At 48.4% G+C, this 21,730-nt stretch overlaps 1 protein-coding gene and 2 long non-coding RNA genes across 4 annotated transcripts; all 3 read right to left on the bottom strand.

The window, feature by feature from the left end:
• Positions 1-6,316: 6,316 nt before the first annotated feature.
• LOC131991279 (uncharacterized) lies at positions 6,317-9,394 on the bottom strand. Its single transcript, XM_059356630.1, has one exon. The coding sequence runs from the start codon at positions 8,732-8,734 to the stop codon at positions 6,359-6,361; it is 2,376 nt and encodes a 791-aa protein (XP_059212613.1). The 5' UTR covers positions 8,735-9,394; the 3' UTR covers positions 6,317-6,358.
• A 2,140-nt stretch (positions 9,395-11,534) lies between these two features.
• On the bottom strand, positions 11,535-13,336 carry LOC131991669 (uncharacterized). Of its 2 annotated transcripts, XR_009396158.1 has the most exons (4): positions 13,000-13,336; positions 12,862-12,926; positions 12,659-12,784; positions 11,535-11,957 (listed from the first exon to the last, which is right to left on the bottom strand). It is a non-coding gene; the product is annotated as an uncharacterized LOC131991669 (long non-coding RNA). The 2 variants fall into 2 exon arrangements; XR_009396157.1 differs by having other exon boundaries at positions 12,862-13,336.
• Positions 13,337-17,720: 4,384 nt separating this feature from the next.
• Positions 17,721-20,375, bottom strand: LOC131991668 (uncharacterized). The gene is made up of 3 exons (XR_009396156.1): positions 20,083-20,375; positions 19,880-20,005; positions 17,721-19,178 (listed from the first exon to the last, which is right to left on the bottom strand). It is a non-coding gene; the product is annotated as an uncharacterized LOC131991668 (long non-coding RNA).
• Positions 20,376-21,730: the final 1,355 nt, after the last annotated feature.

The raw sequence follows: 21,730 nt of genomic DNA, 5'->3' as shown, positions 1-21,730 counted from the left end.
ACTGCTGTTTCAAAGTAAAAGCACTGAATTCGTATTTTACTGTATAATCTATATAGATGATTGAAATAATAATTACAGGGCCAAAAAAAAAAAAAATGTCAGTGACACTTTTGAAACAATATTGTTGTTTTCTCAGTTTTACCCTTTACATAGTTACTGCAGTTCGGCTTTGTTAGGCAGTGCAGCAACAGATGGTTTAAGAGAATTAATATGTTTGTTCCAACTCCATTCTTTGTCCCTGCAACCGGCATCATAAACGCCCTTTTACCGACCCTCCTAATAGGCCTTTTTATATTTTTATATTTATATTTTCATATGCAGAAGACAGATTTAAGTGTCACAGTAGCAAAGCACTGGTGTAAATAATAAAATTAATGATGGCTGAACTCCATTTAGCCGCTTCAGTTTCAGGGTCCTGGTGCTGTGCGTGCTGGCTCACTGTCAAGGCTCTTCAATACAACACAGCCATTGTTAGAGCTATTACCAACATCTGTGCTTTTACTACGATGAACTCAGATCAGATATTGGCTGGCGGGTCCATACAGTAAAACTCTTATTATCACCGTCTAATTGTTAGCATCTGAAATGTCCAAGCATCTGTGTTATCCCTCCTCTCCTCTCATATCAACCCTTTACAAAGTGTTTCCTTACCAGACATAATGTGACATACACTAAAGGCCAAAAGTTTGGAAGCAGCAATTTTCTGTTCACAACCTTTATTGAATTGAACCATTTTCCTCCATTGACCCTTAGGTATACATTGATGTTACTAGACCATTGCTGAATAAATGTTAAGAAAGGAAAAGAAGGGCTTAGTACGGAAGCGCATTGCATTCACTGGATAAAAAAAAAAAATAGACACCTTATCTCATAATTACGAGATCTTTTCTCGCAGACGAACAGTGTCTGCTAAGAAGCACCAATCCTAACAGGTAGCATATCAAAATGACGGGGAGAAACTCCATTACCAAGCATTGCCACCCAAACGGAACATAGTTCAATCCCGACGAAATTATATGGGCATGTAACAAAAACACGAAAACGGGGCATGTTAACTTTAGGACTTCTGCTACTTTCACCACTTCAACCAAACCACACAAAGAAAGAGAGCGACATCCAGCACGTCAGACTGGGCTTTCCGCATGAACAGTCCGAACGACTTGAGATGCCTGCGCAGTGTTGACATACTAATATTAATACCATCCTCATTTTTAAGAAACATCAGTATTTCCCAGTGTCTCCAACCGAGAAGGTAGTAGTAGCAGATTAACTGCGATAGCGCCAACATTGCCACTGAGAGAGGATTTACAGACGTTTCCTTTTTCTTTATCTTACGAGGATCTCATAATTACGAGAAAAGATCTCGTAATTACCAAAAAAGGTGTCTATTTTTTTTTAATCCAGTGAATGCAATGCGCTTCCGTAGCTTAGTTTTAGGGTTGAGAAGATTTAAAAGAGTCACAACTTCAGTGCAAAAGTAAAAAACAAATCACAGTTTGCATTATTCGCTTTAGCTCTTTGGCTTTTGAGAGTTTGGATACAAAAATCCCAATAAATCTCAACTGTGTTCATATCTCTGACAAACCACCACAGAAATGGCTCAAATTGAAGCAGCTGAGTAAAGAAACAAGAGTACAGATTTATACATTAAGGAAAGAAGGAAACACAAAGTCTAAGCAATAAAAACCCTGATAATTATCATCAAAATGTGTTCTAATAAGTGACTCTTTATACTATAATAATCACATTTATTTTGTTGCAAAGTATAGCAATGAAACTATGATTTTTTTTTGTACAAATTTGATCTTGCTTCCAAACTTTTGGCCTGTAGTGTACACAAATATCAACGCTGAGACTTTCTTTCTACTCATATTCAGTTAAGTGACGGTCCGTGTCACACTCACGTTGTATCTATTTATCCCCCTGTTTTCTCATTTATATCCTGATAGCTGGAAATGATGTCTCCGTTACATATTTTTCATTTCTGCTACAGGGAACAGAGCCTCCACAGTCATCTGTTTTTGCACAGATGCAGACAAACTCCCACAGAGTTTTATTAGAGGGCTCAGCGGAGCATCTCCATTACAGACATTTGTCCAAGTGACAGTAATGCACCAATAAAAGAAGACAGGAAGAGGGCACAGAGCACCAGATGACCACTACACACGCACAAACAAACACACAAGAATATAATCAACTTACGTTTGCTGAATTCCAGGAAAGATCTTGTGACGGAGTGTCGTAATAAACTGCTTTGCTAAACTTCCTGTTACCTCTGATTCAGTTATTTCTGACGTTTCCTGGAATGATTTTGTCACCCGGAGAGAAAAGTTATGAATCACAACTTGCCATATAATTAAAGAAGTGTCTGTACACTGTAAAAAATGTTTGTAGAAATTACACTAAAACACTGTCAATTTGCATCAGAAATAGGGCCTGAAATTAAAAATTTTATGTCACCATTGTAAACACTTTTTATGACGGTAAATCAAAGAATAGCACAAAACTTTAACTGTCATAAACAGTTGAAAACACACAGTTTTGCTGTAGAAAAAAATGAATAAATAAAAAACAAATTAATGGAGAAATACCATGATGTCACAATGACACAATTACCCTAAAATAATGGGATTACTCAGACTAAATTACAGTTTTTGCTGATATTTACATTTTTCATTTTACATTAGAAAACAGACTCACTGTACTTTTTTTACAGTGAAGTTCTGGCAACCACAGCTGCCAGTAGTTTCCCATAAATTAAACAGATTTTTTACAGTGTAGACATGATAACAACAACACCAGCAGGCTTCTTGCTGCAGATTCTTATATAATGTATAATTTTTTAGGATGTTTAGCATCTAAGTTAAGCTTGTTAGCAGGCAAATATTTGCTTGTAGCTTGATGAGGTGCAGCTAAGACTGGTGGGAATAAAGGTTGAGTCCTTGTAAAATGTCAAAACCAGTCTGATATTAACCCATTTAGGCCAGATGTAATGTTTGCGTGTGTACATTTAGGACCAGGTGCGACACCTGCATGCTTTGGATGATCTTGTCCTTTTTAAGACACATAACCGATTAAATGCAATGAGATTTGCTGAAATTCGCTGAAGTATGGAAGGCAAAAAGGGAAAAAAATAATAATCGAAAAAAACTATTTTATGTGATACAGAGGCTGAGAAATATGATGATTCTTCATTATGATGTTTATAGATTTCTTTAAAGCAGGTTTCTCAAACTCAAATTACCTGGGGGCCGCTGGAGGTAGTATCAAAATGACTAAAGAAAGACATAAAATGACCAAGAAAAGACACAAAATGACCCAAAAAATACACAAAATTACAAAAAGGACACACAATTACAAAAAAAGACACAAAATTGCCAAAAAAGACACAAAATTATTTTAAAAAAGACATAAAATTACCAAAAAATACACAAAATGACTGAAAAACACTAAATTACTTTTAAGAAAAAGACACAAAATGACAAAAAAAGACACAAAATTATTTTAAAAAAAAGACACAAAATTACTAAAAAAAGACACAAAATTATTTAAAAAAAAAGACACAAAATTATTTTTAAAAAAAGACACAAAATAATAAAAAAAAAGACACATAATTACATTACATAACATTTCCAATTCTTCTGTTAACAACAACACGGCAGATAATAAACGGTCCGGTAGCAGCTGCCTTTCTTTTTGTTAACGTCGTCATAGAAACAAGTGAAACAAAGCTCCAGCTGGAGCAATAAAGGGACCTTCTACACACAACACGGTAAAGTGCCATTCATATAAAACTTATCCTTTCATAAACTTAACCTTTCATATCAAGGTGAGGGCCACAAAATATCGTCACGAGGGCCGCAACTGGCCCGCGGGCCGCAGGTTTAAGACCCATGCTTTAAAGGGTTAGGGCAAAGGCAGTTAAAGACAGGAGTTTAAGCTTTCAGATGAGTTTTATTTCATGTCTCTATCAGCTCCAGAGTCAGAGAAATAGATTATTTAGCATTCTGTGCAGTTTTTCCCAAAAACTTTTGGGAGGTGGTTCAGAAACAATGCTTAGAATTTAGAGGGTGTTTTTCTAAGTTGACTTTGGCTTAACCTGAACACTGGCCTGGAGCAGCATGTCAAGGTGTCCCTCTTGACTCACTGGTCAAGCTGCTCCTGAGTGGAACAAAATGAGAGCATAGAGTCCAATCCTCTTGGTCATGTTCCTCTGAGCCATGAATTTGGACTTTTTTGCCTTTGTGTTGTTTACACTTTGCCTCATCAATTTATTTTCTGGCTCACCTGCTTCGTGGGCTTCAAATCCAAAATGTTGCCATATTGGTGCAGTTTTAGTTTTCTTTGTGACTAAATCTGCCATCTCATCTCATCTCATCTCATCTCATCTCATCACTGAACTGTCCAATAAACAGACACAATGTGAACACCTTCCCCCCTATCACCTCTACTGAAATGTCAGATAAAATAAGATTCTCCTTTATTAGTCTCACAACCGGGAAATGCCTTGTATTACAGCAGTAAAGTAGATAGATAGATAGAGAGGAGCTTCAATTGATTGTTTGTTTGATTGATTGATTGATTGAGAATTTATTTGAACACAAAATAAAATAAAAAACAATTAAAAACAAACGAACAACAAATACAAGACAACAACAGAAAATGAAACTACAAAAAAACTCAACACTTATTTGTGTTCAAAAGGAGTCAAAGCTTATTAAATACCTTCTCCCTATGTTGATTTACTATATTCAGTTATATAACAACAATAATATTTATATATATGTATGTATGTATGACACATAGTAATGTAGTATATAAACATATTATATTGTTATTAACTTACACACACATAAGTACACATACACCCATGAAGTCACAACGAGACAACAATGAAAAAAACAAAAAAACAACAACAACACACAAAAAAGAAAAATAGTAATAATACATTTAAAGAATAAAACGTCAACAATAACTTTAGGTTATTTACATAACCCCGGTTCTCTGAGTAATATGAGTGAGATGTCTCACTATGGGATGCACGCCCCCGCTGCAGACCTCAGAAGCATTAATCTCAATACGCCAATCCTGATTGGCTGGTAAACGTGTCCGTCCGTCCGCCCGCGGTAGTCCCACCTCCTATAAGTACCGCCTGCGGACGGGAACACGTCATTCAAGATAAGCACCTCTTCTCACCCGCCCAAGCAAGAAGGGTTGTCTGGTGAGACATCTCACTCATATTACTCAGAGAACCGGGGTTATGTAAATAACCTAAAGTTCTCTTTCATAATATTTCGTTCGATGTCTCACTATGGGATATGGTTGCTCCCGTATTGCCAGACAAGCTTATCCAGCGTCCACCAACCCTCAGGGAAACCAATCTGTTCCAATCAGGACATCAACACCGCGCTTGCCACGCAAGGAGCGGAGACGTCCAACATATAAAAGCGGACAAAAGTGAGAGGCGAGGACCAACTCGCCGCCGCACAAATGTCCTGAACAGACACTCCCCTGAACAAGGCCCAGGATGTAGCCACGCCCCGAGTCGAGTGCGCTCGCAGACCCACAGGTGGCTGCAAACCCTGACCCGCATAGGCCAAAGCAATCGCCTCCACCACCCAGTGGGACAGGCGCTGCTTCGTAATAGGCTTCCCTCTATGAGGACTAGCCCAGGAGACAAACAGCTGATCGCTCCTCCTGAACCCCCCAGTCCTATCCACATAGGTGCGCACAGCACGGACTGGACATAACGCATGCGACCGCAGCTCACCAGATGAGGCAGCAAAGGCCACAAGGTCAATAGGAGAACATGAGCCCACCACCTTAGGCACAAAAGCCGGGTTGGGCCTCAAGGTCATCCTCACATCCCCCGGGAAGAACTGAGTGCACGACGGGTGCACCGAGAGCGCATGAATGTCACTAACCCGCTTCGCCGAAGCCAGAGCCAGTAACAACACCGCCTTGAGAGACACGTGTTTCAAGTCGGCCCCCTCCAGTGGTTCAAACGGAGGGCCCTTGAGCCCCTCCAAAACCACAGCCAGGTCCCAAGGCGGCACCAGCGGCCTGGACACGGGGAGAAGCCTGCGCGCCCCCTTCATAAAACGGCAAACGAGTGGGTGCTGGCCCACCGTCAGCCTCCCAAACCCCACGTGGCACGCGGCAATAGCCGCCAAGTACACCTTAACCGTGGAGAAAGCCTTCCGATTGTCAATCAGGTCCTGCAAGAATGACAAAATCACCCCCACCGGACACTGAAGAGGAACGTGGCCGTTACTGTGGCACCACTCCTCAAACACCCTCCACTTGCAGTCATACAGAGACCTAGTGGAGGCGGCTCGAGCACTCTGAATAGTGGAAATCACTCGCTGTGAGAGACCCCCAGCTGACAGATTGAGCCACTCAGGGGCCAAGCCCAGAGCGCCAGGCGCTCCGGGTGCGGATGGAAGACCATCCCCCCCCCTTGCGACAGCAGGTCCCTGCGCAGCGGGAGCTGCCAGGGTTGGGTGCACAGCAACCGATATATCTCCGCCAGCCAATGCATCGCAGGCCAATGCGGAGCCACCAGAATCAGCGCGTGGCCGTGCTCCCTCACTCTGGACAGAGTGGGGGGTATCAAGGCCAGGGGAGGGAACGCATAAAGAAGCTCGCGCGGCCAGGCGTGCGCTAACGCGTCTATGCCGAGGGGAGCATCCACGCCGCGCAGAGAGTAAAACAGCGCGCACTGCGCGTTCTCTCGCGACGCGAACAGATCCACCGCGGCCCGACCGTAACGGGACCACAACTGCTCCACAACCTCCGGGTGCAGAGTCCATTCCCCGTACACTGGCGCGCCCCTGGACAACAGGTCCGCGCCCGTGTTCAGGACTCCCGGAACATGCGTCGCTCTCAGAGAGAGGAGACGACCGCAGCTCCACAGGATCAGTCTGCGTGCCAACATGTGCAGCTGACGGGAGCGTAAACCCCCCTGACGGTTGATATACGCCACCGTCGTCGTATTGTCCGTCCTCACCAGGACATGATGACCCCTGAGAGACGGAAGAAAATGTTTCAGGGAGAGGAACACCGCTGAAAGCTCCAGAAAATTTATGTGAGACCGCTGGAGGCCCACACTCCAGACGCCCCTCACAGACCGGCCCTCGTGAATCCCGCCCCATCCCGCCAGGCTGGCGTCCGTAGTGACCACCTTCCTGGACAGAACGGAGCCCATGGGTACCCCGCGGGTCAGAAAGGACGGGACTCGCCAGTGGCGCAGCGACCTGGCGCACCCCGGCGTGACCGGCACCATCCGTGCGCCATGACGCACGGGGTCCAGCCCACATGAGGCCACCCACAGCTGGAATTCCCTCATGTGGAGGCGACCGAGACGGACTACGAGAATGGCAGACGCCATCAACCCGAGTAACCGAAGACACAACCTGAATCGAACAGATTTCCCCGGACGAAAAAGCGCGAGACATGTCCTGAAGACCCTCACACGCTCCGCCGAGAGGCGCGCCGTGAAAGACACCGAGTCCAGGGATAATCCCAGAAAGATTATCTCCTGCGCCGGGGACAGCACGCTCTTTTCCGCGTTTATCACGAAACCCAGATCCACCAGGTGTCGCATGAGAATACGCGTGTGCGCTCTGGCCTCCTGCTCCGACTGTGCCAGCAGCAGCCAGTCGTCCAGATATGTGGCCAGGCGAATGCCCTGCCGTCTCAGCGGGGCTATCGCCGCTTCCGTGCACCGCACAAACACCCTCGGGCTTAAAGACAGGCCGAAGGGAAGTACGCGATACTCGTAGCAGATCCCCTGGAAAGCGAACCTCAGATACTTTCTGTGGGGAGGATAGATCGGGATGTGGAAATACGCGTCTTTCAGATCGACAGAAGTGAACCAATCGTTCTGCCGCACAAGGCGCAACAGGGATGCGTGTGTAAGCATCCTGAATTTGTATTTCCTGAGAAATTTGTTCAGAGCACGTAAATCCAGGATAGGGCGAATACCGGTCCCCCCCCGTTTGGGAACCAGAAAATACCTGGAGTAAAAACCGCTCTGACACTGTGCGGGGGGAACGACACAAATTGCTCTTTTGTTTAACAGCGAGAGGATTTCCTCCTGCAAAACACGAGCTGACTCCCCCCGAGCCTGAGAGTGTATTATACCGGCGAAACGCGGAGGAACGGCGGCGAACTGCAGCCTGTAACCCCGCGAAATCGTCCTCAACACCCAAGGCGGAGCCGCGAGTGCGGCCCATCTCTCCCACCTGAGGGAGAGAGTGGTCTCGCACCGCAGCCCCTCCACCACGAGAGGCCCCAGCCGCGGTGCGGTGGCGGCCTCCCGTGGTGGAACAGTGGCACGGCACCCGGACGGCACAGTGGACGGCCGTCCGGGTGGGCAGCGCGGCGGCCCCGCCGTCCCCGCCTCGGCTTTTACCCGAGGGGGAACAGCGAGCGTTGCCACCGCGCTGCTCATTGTGATTCTTTTGGCTTTTATTAGCTGCGCCCTCGGCACTCGGCCTGGATGCGGCAGCGGGACACATTTTATTTTCTTTGAGAAAATGTGTGTGTGTGTGCGTGCTTGTGGACGTAAGACAGGGGCAACCGCTGAACTCTCCGCCGTCAAACGTCCATCTCTCCCGGCTCGCTCTGGCGCAGGCCGTGGCGGCTGGGAGGCGGGGGCGTGGGGGGCCCCCGGGCACACGCTGAAAAGCCGAACAGGTGGGGCTGGAGAACGGGGAACGTCCAGCTGCATCACCGGTGGAGAGAGGGGCGGTCAGGCCGCTCTCTTCTTTTTCCTGGCCTGGCCGGTAGCTTGCGCGGGCGGGGCCGGCGGAGCCGCGGCCGGGACCGAGGGTTTTCTGGGCCAGCTGGGCCGACCTGGCTGGGAAGGCGGCGCAGGCTGGGGTCTTGGCTGCTTAGGCACTTTAAACCGTGAAACCTGGGAAGCAGCCTGTGCGAAGGTTTTACGCTGCGCAGGTGGAGAGGGCGCAGGGGGCTTACGGGGGAGGCAGAGCTGGAGAGCCTCATCCTCCTTCTTTTTGGCTTCACACCGCCGTTGCATTGAAGCCAACGCGGAGCCAAAAATCCCCTCCGGGACAATGGGCATGTCCAGGACGTCGTCCTTCTCCCTGTCCGACAGGTTGGCGAGGTTGAGCCACCGCGCCCGTTCCTGCAGGACCATGGTCCCCATCGCTTTCCCCGTGGCCTGGACCGCGCAGCGTTGGACACGGAGACACAGGTCGGTAATGACCGGGATCTCCTCCCACGCAGCCGGGTCCTGAGTTTGCACAAAATCCTCACACAACTCAGCCTGGTAGGCCGTGAGCAGGGAGAGGACATTGAGCGCTCTGGCCGAAAGCGCAGCTGCCTTGTAGGCCTTTTCAGTCAGGGCTGACTGAAAACGGTCCGACTTAGACGGCAGGCTGGGGCTCCGGGAGGACACCGCTGACAGCCGCGGGTGGAGGTGCGCCGCGACGAGTGCCTCCATCGGAGGCATACGGAGCAGGCCCAGGCTCTCCATCGCTTCACAGTCGAGGGACGAGGCACCGGGGACCGGGCTCCTGCTGCTGTAGGGGCGGTCTTTCCACGAGCGCGCCACCTCATCCAGCAGTTCTGGGAAGACGGGGAGAAGTTGCCTTGTCGCGCTCCTGGCCAGGGGCAATTTCTTCCCCTCGTAGCGGGACCTGGTGGTCTCAGCTACGACAGCAGGCCAGGGGATGGCCAGCCGGGCAGCAGCGCGTTTGCACACGTCGAGCATGTCCGAGCTGGGGAGGGGAGAGGCTGGTAAGCTACTCTCATCTCCATCCCGAAAGGCAACGGAGACCGCGGGCTTTGCAGCCCCGGCCGGAGTGATGAAGACGTCGTCCTCTTCTTCATCCTCTGATATGAGGAGTTCAGAGGCGCAGTCATCATCGTCCCCATAGTCCAATTCCAGGACGTCTTCCTCCTGCGTGGAGACCGTGGCGAGGTCAGCCTGGGAGCCCCAGCTGGCACAAGCCTCCGGTACCGCCACCGCAGCGACCCCCGTCTCCTCTCCGTCTCCGGCGGCGCCGTCGGATGGGAGATAGGGGTCGAAGCCAGACAAGCTAGCCTGGCGGGCTAGCCGTCGGCGGAGACTCTTGACCGTGAACACCGCGCAGTGTTGACACGAGCCGGGGACGTCGATAGCTAGCCGGGCGTGTTCCAGCCCTAGGCAGCCCGAGCAGACCTGGTGTGGATCCCTGCTCGCAATCTTGTTCCCACAGCGGCACGAGCGGGCCGCTGAGTCTCCGTGCCCTCTGGTGTGAGGGGTATTCACCTCCATTCCGTGCGAGCTGGTGTGCAGGCAGGGAATCGAGGATGGTTAGCTGGTGTGCTAACGCTAATTGCACCGAGGGACCGGCTGGTGTGCCGACACTCGGTACTCGAGCTGCCTGGTGTGGCGCCGAGGACAGTGCTGACCAAACCGTGGTGGGGCTAGGAAGCACTGAAATCGATCTGGTATGATCGACGAAGCAAATAAAATGTCCAAAAAACTAGCTAGCGCCCGGCGACAGAAGCTAAATAAGATCCGTCTGCAGACAGTTAAGCTAGCCAGCCTTGGACGCAAGATATGCTCCGGGTGAGAAGAGGTGTTTGAATGACGTGTTCCCGTCCGCAGGCGGTACTTATAGGAGGTGGGACTACCGCGGGCGGACGGACGGACACGTTTACCAGCCAATCAGGATTGGCGTATTGAGATTAATGCTTCTGAGGTCTGCAGCGGGGGCGTGCATCCCATAGTGAGACATCGAACGAAATATTATGAAAGAGAACCACACACTGTCATTTCACTCAGTAAAAATAACAATAAATAATAAACAAGCAGTATAAACTAGAAATATAAGAAATGTATTAACAATTTAACAAGTAAAACATTTCAAAAAGTGTTAACAATTTACAATTTAAACAAGTAGAAAAAAAATATTAAATTATTACTATTACATTTAAAAAGTAACCTTCATGTGGCTTTCCTCGGCTTGCCAGTAAATTGTTCCTAAAACAGAGCCTTTCAGACACTAGTGGCTCTGTTAGTAAGTTTAAAAACTAACTTTTAGAGTGGCTATGATGCTGTTTGCAACAAAAAATGCTGGTATAAAAATCTCAACAGTGCTGTCGACAATAGAGAAAGGCCTGGCTGCACCAACTGTCATTCTGGGAAAATGTGAGAAACTCTCCAGCTTGATTGTATTGTTTTAAACTAATCACAATCATGTTGTGCTCCGGATGCAGTGATGGTGCTGCATAATACTGCAGATAGAAGTGGAGGGACAGTTCTGTCTGAAATAGGCAGCCAACGGCAGCATTAACCCAGCAGTCTAAAGGTCCAGAGAGACAGAGCAGCATGAAATCAAACCAGTCTGAGCTTGTAAACAACCAGTTCGCCAAAAAACAAGAAATCAACCTAAATCTAATGGGAATATCAGTAGTTGGGAGGTACATGAATTTCCTCATGATTTCACAAGTGTCTGCAGACATGTGAGGTTGTACCTACTGTGGCGGCACTAGGGGTGATTTACTAAGTTATCTCTCAAATGATTTTTTTCTCCTATATTACCGACAACGCCACCTTGGGTTAGGGCCCAAGGACCCGTAGGAAAGGTCAATTATCAACTATTGTAAAAGGACACAGGTTCGTTCAAGACAGGGAGGTTAGGAGACGGAGTTCAAAATGTCATACAAAACTTTATTGTTAAAAAAACTAATCACAAGGTCTGGGACAATGAAAGAAATAAATATGAAGCGAGCCCAACTGTAGAAGGGGATGCGAGCTGAGGCTTACCGGCTGGAGGAGGGGTCAACAAAAGGGAAGTGACGTCCAAAAAAGAGGGGAACACCCCATTCACACAGCAAACGTGAAGTGCACACAAAATAATCTTGAATGGGAATCACACGCACACAGGGGACCACCACCACCCAGGAGGAACCACCACCACCATCACCGTCGGCCTCCAACTCTAGGAAAATAATAAAAACACAGTTAACAGGGGGGCACCATCAAAGAAACAAACAATATCCCAAAACATAAATGGGCTAACGAATGATCAAATAAGAAGCTAAAGAATAGTAAATTTAATTGATCAGAAATCAACCACACTAATGAAAAAGAAAATTAAGGAGTCTCCGGCCAGAGATAAACTCAACAGTTAATCTTAAATCAATTAATCCATTTATAAAGCAAATTTCCCTCCCAAAAGAAAATTAAATAATTTCAACAAACTCCCCAAAATAAACAGGTTATTCAAACAAAACAATAAACAACTGAGATAATAAGAAATCATCAAAATAGGTTAACCAGAGAAATAAACAGAATTACACCACACCTTGATTAATTACATTAAAACACACAAACATCCACGCACACACACAGTCCGATCAGGTGGCTGAGTCTCCGAACGGGACTCTTAATGTCCAGTGCAAGCGGAGCCACACACCCAAAACCCACACTGCGTTGCGTGCAGCAGCAGCAGCAGGAAACAGGGCCCGCCGAGAGACACAGGTCGGCCGGGAACGGCCGCCAGGACCCCCACACCAAGCCGGCGAAGTAGCAGCAAAGTAGCAGTAGCAGCAAGTAGCAGGCAGCAGCAAAGTAGCAGGCAGCAGCAAAGTAGCAGTTAGCCGCGGCTAAATAGCCGAGATCACTCTATACTGTTCTTACTTGGCCGTGACGGTCAAGATACCGGTTTCCAGTCCGGTCGGTTTGCGTCCCCACCAAAGAGGGAGAGGGGTGAAGAGGGTCGGCGCAGCGGGGGAGGACTGCCACCACACACCATGCGACCAGCAGCTGTTAGAGGGAGAGGAGCGGAGATGGCTTAGCACCTGGCTACAAACAATTAGCAACGGTGGCTCACAGCAACTCACCTATGCTCCGGTCAACCTAGGCAACGGCCCAAATGCATCACCACGGCCGCCTCAGTAATGCCGATCTACGACAAGATTATGTTTTAGTTAAATAATACTTTTATAAGTGAAAAACCGGCGAGCTAAAGGTGTGCCTACCTGTGCTATGCGGTGCGCAGCAGAGACAACGACCCGGAAGGGGGCGGGCCGAAGAGGCAGGAAGCGAAAGGGCAGAGGGGGGGGACCTGTCCTACTTTTATCCTCTCGGTGTAAACAGTGATTGGCTGAGGAGCCAAGTAGGGCAGGGTGAAACCAAAAATATAACAGTGCCTCATACCACTACAATCCATCCCCCCCATTTTCATCGTCGACCCGACGATGCACTTGAAATACCCTGACTCTAAGACCATGGTCTAAAGAAAGCAGACACAGAATTTGACAGAGCAGCTGAGGGCCCAGCCTGAGCCACCTCACTGGCAGGCCTGGGTAAATGATGGAGATTTGAGTGTTGGCCAGCGGTAGGTCGGGCTGTCTGTCGCCTAACAACTTCATCACTCCCTGAAGGGGTGAGTAAGGGAACGGTACAGATAGGTGGCTGCACTGTCGGGTGGACAGGGAGTGCAGAGGGTAACGGAACTGTCGAGGCAACATGTATCACCGGCGCAGAGGTAAGTTGGACTTCTCCAGCCGGATGACCCGCTGGCAGGAGAGGGGTGTCCCTTACCACAGCCATCAAGTCCTCATCATCAGATGAGCTCTCAGACGCTGCGGGTTGGTCAAGGGGGACAGAAAGAGTTACAGGGTGGTCACCTGAAGCAGCCATCCCGACTATGGCTTTAAGCAGTGTGCGATGAACCCGTTTGACCTTAGCAAGGTCATCCTCTGGTGCAACTGTATACACCGCACCATTGCCGTGGGGAGCTTTAACCACCCGATACACCACTGGATTCCACCTGTCCTGGATCTTATGACGTCCCTTCCAGCCAAACTCCTTTAGCCAAACTGGCTGACCCACCATGAGCGGCTCTGACCGGACAGACTGATCATGGTTTTCCTTCCGACGTTGGGCTGCCTCCCTCAACCTGTCCTGGACGCCTTCAAAAGCCAAGTGTAGCCGGGTCTGATGCTCCCGGACCCAGTCACTTATCGTCCCATCAACAGGATCCTGCACCCTTCCCAGCAGGAAGTCAACGGGAAGCCTTGCCTCACGACCAAACATGAGAAAGAATGGAGATTCCCCAGTGGATTGATGCGGTGTAGTATTGTAAGCATACAATATCTGAGGTAGGCAAGAGTGCCATTCGCGCTTTCGAGAGGGAGGCAAAGTGCGCAGCAAATCATGCAGAGTGCGATTGAAACGCTCACACTGACCGTTACCTGCAGGATGGTACGGTGTGGTGCGGGATTTTTCAATGTTGTAGAGGCCACACAGCTGCCGAATGAGTGCACTTTCGAAATTGCGACCCTGATCAGAATGAATGCGTGTAGGGACACCAAACTTCGAAAACCACTCCGTGACGAGCACCTGTGCCACTGTAGAGGCACGCTGGTCACGAGTGGGAATGGCAAGCGTGTATTTACTGAAAATGTCTGTCATCACAAGGACGTTCTCAAGCCCATTATGGGTTGGTTCAAGCAGGGTGAAATCCATCGCCAGGATTTCGTTAGGCTCTGAGGCAAGTAAATGCCCCATAAAGGCACGAACTGGTGGCCCGGAATCCTTAGCCACTTGGCACCGCTCACAAGTCTGACACCAACGTCTCACGTCTGATGACATCCCCGGCCAATAGCACCGCTGCCTGAGCAATTCCAAAGTCCGGCCCACCCCCTGGTGGCCGTGATTTTGATGGACCTCCGTGAGGACTTTGTCCTTTAAAGCAGCTGGCACAAGCACCTGGAGCACCGCTTCTCCCCCATCGGAGCGGGAGACTTGCCGGTACACCACTCCAGCCTGCTCGATCAAACGCCCCCACTGCTTGAGGAGCACCAGAGCTGGTGGAGACAACCGCCTGCGCTCCTCCTGGCTCGGGTACCGTTTCTGTTGCCAAAACACAAGGACTTCCAGAATCACAGGGTCGGCTCGCTGAAGTTCTCCCATGTCTACAGGCAGGTACTGAGGCAAAGCCTGGACAGCAGCCTGATAGGCTGCAGGCTCTCGGGCCTGGAGAGCTTGTTTTAAAGGCGGTGGGAGCTGTGTACCAGAGATGAGTATTTCTTGATCCACGGCTCTGGGTGGATGCAAACGAGACAGAGCGTCCGCATTAGTGTTACTCTTGCCAGAGCGATAACGGATCTCAAAATCGAATGACGCAAGTTGGGCTGCCCAACGCTGCTCGAGGGCTCCAAGCTTAGCCGAGGACAAGTGGCTAAGTGGATTATTGTCTGTGAAGACAATACATTTATGACCCAGTAAGTACTCACGAAATTTATCTGACATGGCCCATTTCAGCGCCAGAAACTCGAGCTTCATGGAGCTATAATTGGCTGGGTTGCGTTCAGTTGGCCTCAGACTCCGGCTGGCAAAGGCTATGGGCCGAACTTTTCCTCCCTGCTCTTGCGAGAGCACAGCGCCTAAGCCTCCATGGCTTGCGTCAACCTCCACGATGAAGGGAAGGGAGAAGTCAGCGTAAGCCAGGACGGGTGCAGAGGTAAGCTTGGATTTTAAAGCCTCAAAACTCTGCCGATGTTCGCTCGTCCATTTTTCGACAACTTGCCGCTCAGGCCGTCTAGACTTGGACGCCACCAACTCGGCCACAAGGCGGTGTAAAGGGGCAGCTAACTTGGCGAAGCCCTCCACAAAGCGCCGATAATAGCTTGCGAATCCAAGAAAGGAACGCAGCTCCAAGATGGTAGTGGGAGGCTTCCAGTCAGCTACCGCTTCGATCTTACTGTGGTCGGTGGAAACGCCTTCGGCCGAGATGATGTGGCCCAAATAACGCACCTCTGGCTGAAAGAACTAGCACTTGGACAGCTTTGCCTTCAGACCCTCATGCCTTAACCGCTGCAGCACCACTTCCAGCCTCTCAAGGTGTTGTTGAAAGGTGGAGGAAAAGACCACGATGTCATCTAAATACAAAAGCAGCGACTGACATTGCTGGTCCCCAAAGACCCGTTGCATGAGTCGCTGGAACGTGCTTGGTGCATTACACAACCCGAAAGGCATGCGGTTCCATTCGAAAAGTCCAAAAGGAGTGCAAAAGGCAGTCTTAGGTCGGTCGGCCTCCGCCACCGGGACCTGATTGTACCCGCTGGCTAAGTCCATTGTGGAAAACCAGCGGGCTCCAGTGAGTGCATCGAGCGACTCCTCAATCCGAGGGAGAGGGAACGCGTCTTTTCGGGTCCTGCTGTTCAGCTGCCGGTAGTCTACGCACAAGCGCAGACTTCCGTCCTTCTTTTTAACTAGCACAATCGGGGAAGCAAAAGGGCTGCAACTCTCCCGGATGACCTGCGCACCCAACAACTGATTGATATGCTCTTTGACCACTTCGTATTCCGAAGGTGGAATACGCCGGTAGCGCTGACGGATGGGAGTGTCGTCAAGCAGCGGGATCTCATGCGTAATCAGGTTGGTGCAACCCAGGTCACTGTCGTGCGAAGAGAAAACAGAGGCATGTTTCCAAAGAAGAAGCCGAGCTTCCTTCTGCTCTTCGGCTGACAAAGCAGACAGGTTAACGGCGTCTATTTGGTCTGGTAGCGTAGGAGTCACGGCCTGTGATGCAACACTGGCCAGGTAAGGTGGCACCTCCTGAACCCCAGAAGGTAAGCTCACCACACAAACCTCGCGCAGAGCACCAATCTCTGTGCGGGGGTAAAGCAGCACATCAGACGTGCCCACATTGACCACAGGTATATACACAGTACCTCCCTCGACTCGAACCAATGCTGGGGATGCCAGCAGACCGGCAGGGAGGCCCTGATCTGAGGGCTCAAAGAGTACACCAGCCCCAGATGGCTGGTTGGAACAGGTGGCTGGAACTAGCTGCATGGTGCCACCAAAGATACGGCAAGCTTTCTTGCCTCGCAGCTTGACCTTGCCAATGACATCTGAAGGGGAAGTCAGAGATGCTTGATGGCATCTCTGCAATGCCTGCACCACAGATTTTGGTGCTTCGGCGACAGTGGGCAGATCGAACAGTGCAGAGCCATGTTGCCCAAACAAGGTGCTATAGCATCTCCGCAAGATGTTCATCCCCAAAACACCCGGGACAGGAGGAGATGAATCAGCTGGAGGGTCCTTGACGACCAGTAGCCCACACCCTGGCAAAATCCTACCACAGAGCTCGACATCCAACTCCAAGTAGCCCAGGTATGGGATGGGCAAGCCATTGGCCGCTTGAAGCCGAAGCCAATGGCAAGACTTAAGTCTCTCTGAGTCCCAAGTCTCAAAGTGCTGATGGAAGAAGCTTTCTCTGACAGTGGACACCATGGACCCAGTGTCCACTAAACAAGGAACTGTTACTCCCCCCATAACCACATCCATGTGTGGACAAGCACTGATTAATTTACCGGTCTCCTCCCCATCCCTAAATATAGCTGGTGAGCCAGTGACGGCTCCCCTCGAACTTTGGCTCTGCAGTTCGACGGGCGCTAGTTTCCCGAATGCGGAGCTGGGTCCCGCCGAGAGGCTGCCCCCATAGAAGCAGACACTGAAGATGGAGGAGGGGCACGCTCCCCTCTGCACTCCCTAGCAAAATGGCCAGGCTGCTGACACCGTCTGCAGATTACTGGACCACGATAAGAAGGAAGGTTACGCTGTGGATTGATCTGCAGCCGAGCAAGAGTTTCTGTGAGACTGTTAAGCTGTTCCTGTTGGAGCTTCAGCATGTGTTTCACCTCCTGCAATTCTGAAGTCTGGGGTGGACTAACAACAGAAAGAGCACTCTTAACACCACACTGCAAACCCATCACTGTAGGAACTGAGTGGCTTCGGCCCCGCACACCTCCTGGCAATCCCTCTCGCTCCCACCTAATTGCCTCTGCCCTAGCATCCAGCAAAGAGACGGTAGGCTGCCTGCGTGTGAGTTGTTTTAGTTCGCGGCGGAGAGAACCATCGATAACATTTTCAATAAACTGATCACGCAACAAAACATCCGCATTTGGCATCTCACTGGGAGCACTTTGTTTCACAGCAGACATCAAATTCATTAATGCGAGGGAGAACTCTTGAAGAGACTCTCCATCTTGCTGTCGCCGTGAAAAGAACGCCTCCTGTAGAGCAACATACGAATCAGAGCAGCCATATAGTTCTCGCAAAACCGCAATAATTTTAGCTGGATCACTTCTATCGGTGGCCGGGCGATATTTTATTTCTTCACGTGCCTCTCCCTCTAAATGGTCAAACAGAAAGAACGATTGATCGAAAGTGGACAGGTGGCGAGCCCTCATGCAGGCTTGAGCCTCCTCAATCCACTCCTCTAGACCTATGCCTAACTTACCCCTAAACACTGGGCACTTCCTATCTCGGGGTATGAGGACCAGACGCTCTGTTACACGAGCGGTAGAAGTGGACGGTGCTGGGAGAGGTTCTGCAGGAATGGAGGATGCAACACTAGGACCAGGCACGGCTGTAGCCTGCTCCTGCTGCAACCTGTCATTCTCTGCCCTCAACTGTGCCACCAAATCCCTCAACTCTTGTAGCTCTCCCTCCATATTTTTTATTTTTTATTTTTTTTTTATTTTTTTATTTTTTTAAGTTACAACTTAGCTGTGAATACTGATGCTACGGCTACAAAAATACAATAAATTCACTGCTGGTTCGCTTTAAACTGCTGTACATTCACACTCACACTAACAATCTGAAAACAAAATAACAGAAAAGGAACAGAACACACGTCTCCACCTCCACTGATTTGATCCTGCCGACCAACGCCAAGTTTGTGGCGGCACTAGGGGTGATTTACTAAGTTATCTCTCAAATGATTTTTTTCTCCTATATTACCGACAACGCCACCTTGGGTTAGGGCCCAAGGACCCGTAGGAAAGGTCAATTATCAACTATTGTAAAAGGACACAGGTTCGTTCAAGACAGGGAGGTTAGGAGACGGAGTTCAAAATGTCATACAAAACTTTATTGTTAAAAAAACTAATCACAAGGTCTGGGACAATGAAAGAAATAAATATGAAGCGAGCCCAACTGTAGAAGGGGATGCGAGCTGAGGCTTACCGGCTGGAGGAGGGGTCAACAAAAGGGAAGTGACGTCCAAAAAAGAGGGGAACACCCCATTCACACAGCAAACGTGAAGTGCACACAAAATAATCTTGAATGGGAATCACACGCACACAGGGGACCACCACCACCCAGGAGGAACCACCACCACCATCACCGTCGGCCTCCAACTCTAGGAAAATAATAAAAACACAGTTAACAGGGGGGCACCATCAAAGAAACAAACAATATCCCAAAACATAAATGGGCTAACGAATGATCAAATAAGAAGCTAAAGAATAGTAAATTTAATTGATCAGAAATCAACCACACTAATGAAAAAGAAAATTAAGGAGTCTCCGGCCAGAGATAAACTCAACAGTTAATCTTAAATCAATTAATCCATTTATAAAGCAAATTTCCCTCCCAAAAGAAAATTAAATAATTTCAACAAACTCCCCAAAATAAACAGGTTATTCAAACAAAACAATAAACAACTGAGATAATAAGAAATCATCAAAATAGGTTAACCAGAGAAATAAACAGAATTACACCACACCTTGATTAATTACATTAAAACACACAAACATCCACGCACACACACAGTCCGATCAGGTGGCTGAGTCTCCGAACGGGACTCTTAATGTCCAGTGCAAGCGGAGCCACACACCCAAAACCCACACTGCGTTGCGTGCAGCAGCAGCAGCAGGAAACAGGGCCCGCCGAGAGACACAGGTCGGCCGGGAACGGCCGCCAGGACCCCCACACCAAGCCGGCGAAGTAGCAGCAAAGTAGCAGTAGCAGCAAGTAGCAGGCAGCAGCAAAGTAGCAGGCAGCAGCAAAGTAGCAGTTAGCCGCGGCTAAATAGCCGAGATCACTCTATACTGTTCTTACTTGGCCGTGACGGTCAAGATACCGGTTTCCAGTCCGGTCGGTTTGCGTCCCCACCAAAGAGGGAGAGGGGTGAAGAGGGTCGGCGCAGCGGGGGAGGACTGCCACCACACACCATGCGACCAGCAGCTGTTAGAGGGAGAGGAGCGGAGATGGCTTAGCACCTGGCTACAAACAATTAGCAACGGTGGCTCACAGCAACTCACCTATGCTCCGGTCAACCTAGGCAACGGCCCAAATGCATCACCACGGCCGCCTCAGTAATGCCGATCTACGACAAGATTATGTTTTAGTTAAATAATACTTTTATAAGTGAAAAACCGGCGAGCTAAAGGTGTGCCTACCTGTGCTATGCGGTGCGCAGCAGAGACAACGACCCGGAAGGGGGCGGGCCGAAGAGGCAGGAAGCGAAAGGGCAGAGGGGGGGGACCTGTCCTACTTTTATCCTCTCGGTGTAAACAGTGATTGGCTGAGGAGCCAAGTAGGGCAGGGTGAAACCAAAAATATAACAGTGCCTCATACCACTACACTACATTAGAAATTTCACCTGATTGTGAGGATGCATTTGTTTGAAGTTCTGCACAGCATGTATTCATAGACGCAGCGTAAAGTTGATACTTATGCTGCGTTCGATTGCACTCGGAACTCGGAAAGATCTGAGTTGGAAATTCCGACTTCCGAGGTAGATTTGTTTCATTGCTCAACCTCAGAAAACATTGCCGGCCACGGCAAATTGATGTTTGTTTGGATGTCTTTCGAGCATTTGAAAATTATTCTTGGGAAGTACATCGGCTACCTGGTACAACATACAGTTAAATTATTATTATATTATTATTATATTACGTTGTGTCCTCTCTGGGTCCACATATAGGGTGGAATTGTGGTCTGCAAATACTTAAGAGACAAAAATATAATTAAATCTTATCAATTTACTGGATATAATGAAAAGAAGTGCAGTATTACACCTTATAGACTAATGTAGTTTAAATATGGGGAAAACTATAATATTTTTTACACTTTTACTGTGCTTTTTTGTCCCTTCTACGCTCACACAAACTCTTTAACTAACAGAGTGGGAGTGCAAATACCACTACAAAGTAATCCGACACTTTTAGTAACACAAATGCTAAATGAAACGACACATAACAGACTAAATGTTGAAGATAAAGTGACTGTTTACCTCTCACGGTGTGTGGAGCCATTTTGCTTTGACGTTTTCCACGTATTTCCGACCTACTTGGGCTGCTTGGATCCTACCCTAATTCCCGAGTCAGAATCCCGAGTTCAAAGGCTGTTCTACTGCACTCTTTCCAAGTTCCGAGTGCAATCGAACGCAGCATTAGGTATGCTTGTTGACAAGGATGTTGACAGGCTGACCACACATGAACTAATATACAGTCATGAAAAAAAGTATTAATATAATGGTTATTAGACCACCATTCAGTTTCTTGTTCATTTTAATGCCTGGTACAACTAAAGCTGAATTTGTTTGTACAAATATAATGATAACAACAAAAATAGCTGATAAGAGTTTCATTTAAGAGCTGATATCTAGACATTTTCCATGTTTTTCTTGGTAATAACCAAAATCTTTATCAAGAATGTCTAGATATCAGATCTTAAATTAAAATCTTATGCGCTATTTTTGTTGTTGTCATTATATTTGTCCAAACAAAATATACCTTAAGTTGTACCAGGCATTAAATTAAACAAGATGTTAGAGAGAACAAGGGTGGTCTGATAATTTTTTTCCATGACTAAATGTTACATCTGTGTTTACAACTTTGCCATGCAAGCTCAAAAGTTAACTGATGAGTATATCAGACGTTTCAGTAACCTTTTCATTCATTCTGA

This window comes from Centropristis striata, chromosome 18 (assembly GCF_030273125.1).
Source record: "Centropristis striata isolate RG_2023a ecotype Rhode Island chromosome 18, C.striata_1.0, whole genome shotgun sequence".
In the NCBI taxonomy this organism is placed as follows: Eukaryota; Metazoa; Chordata; class Actinopteri; order Perciformes; family Serranidae; genus Centropristis; species Centropristis striata.
Note: the sequence above shows the minus strand (reverse complement) of the source record. Positions and strands in the feature narration are given on the sequence as shown.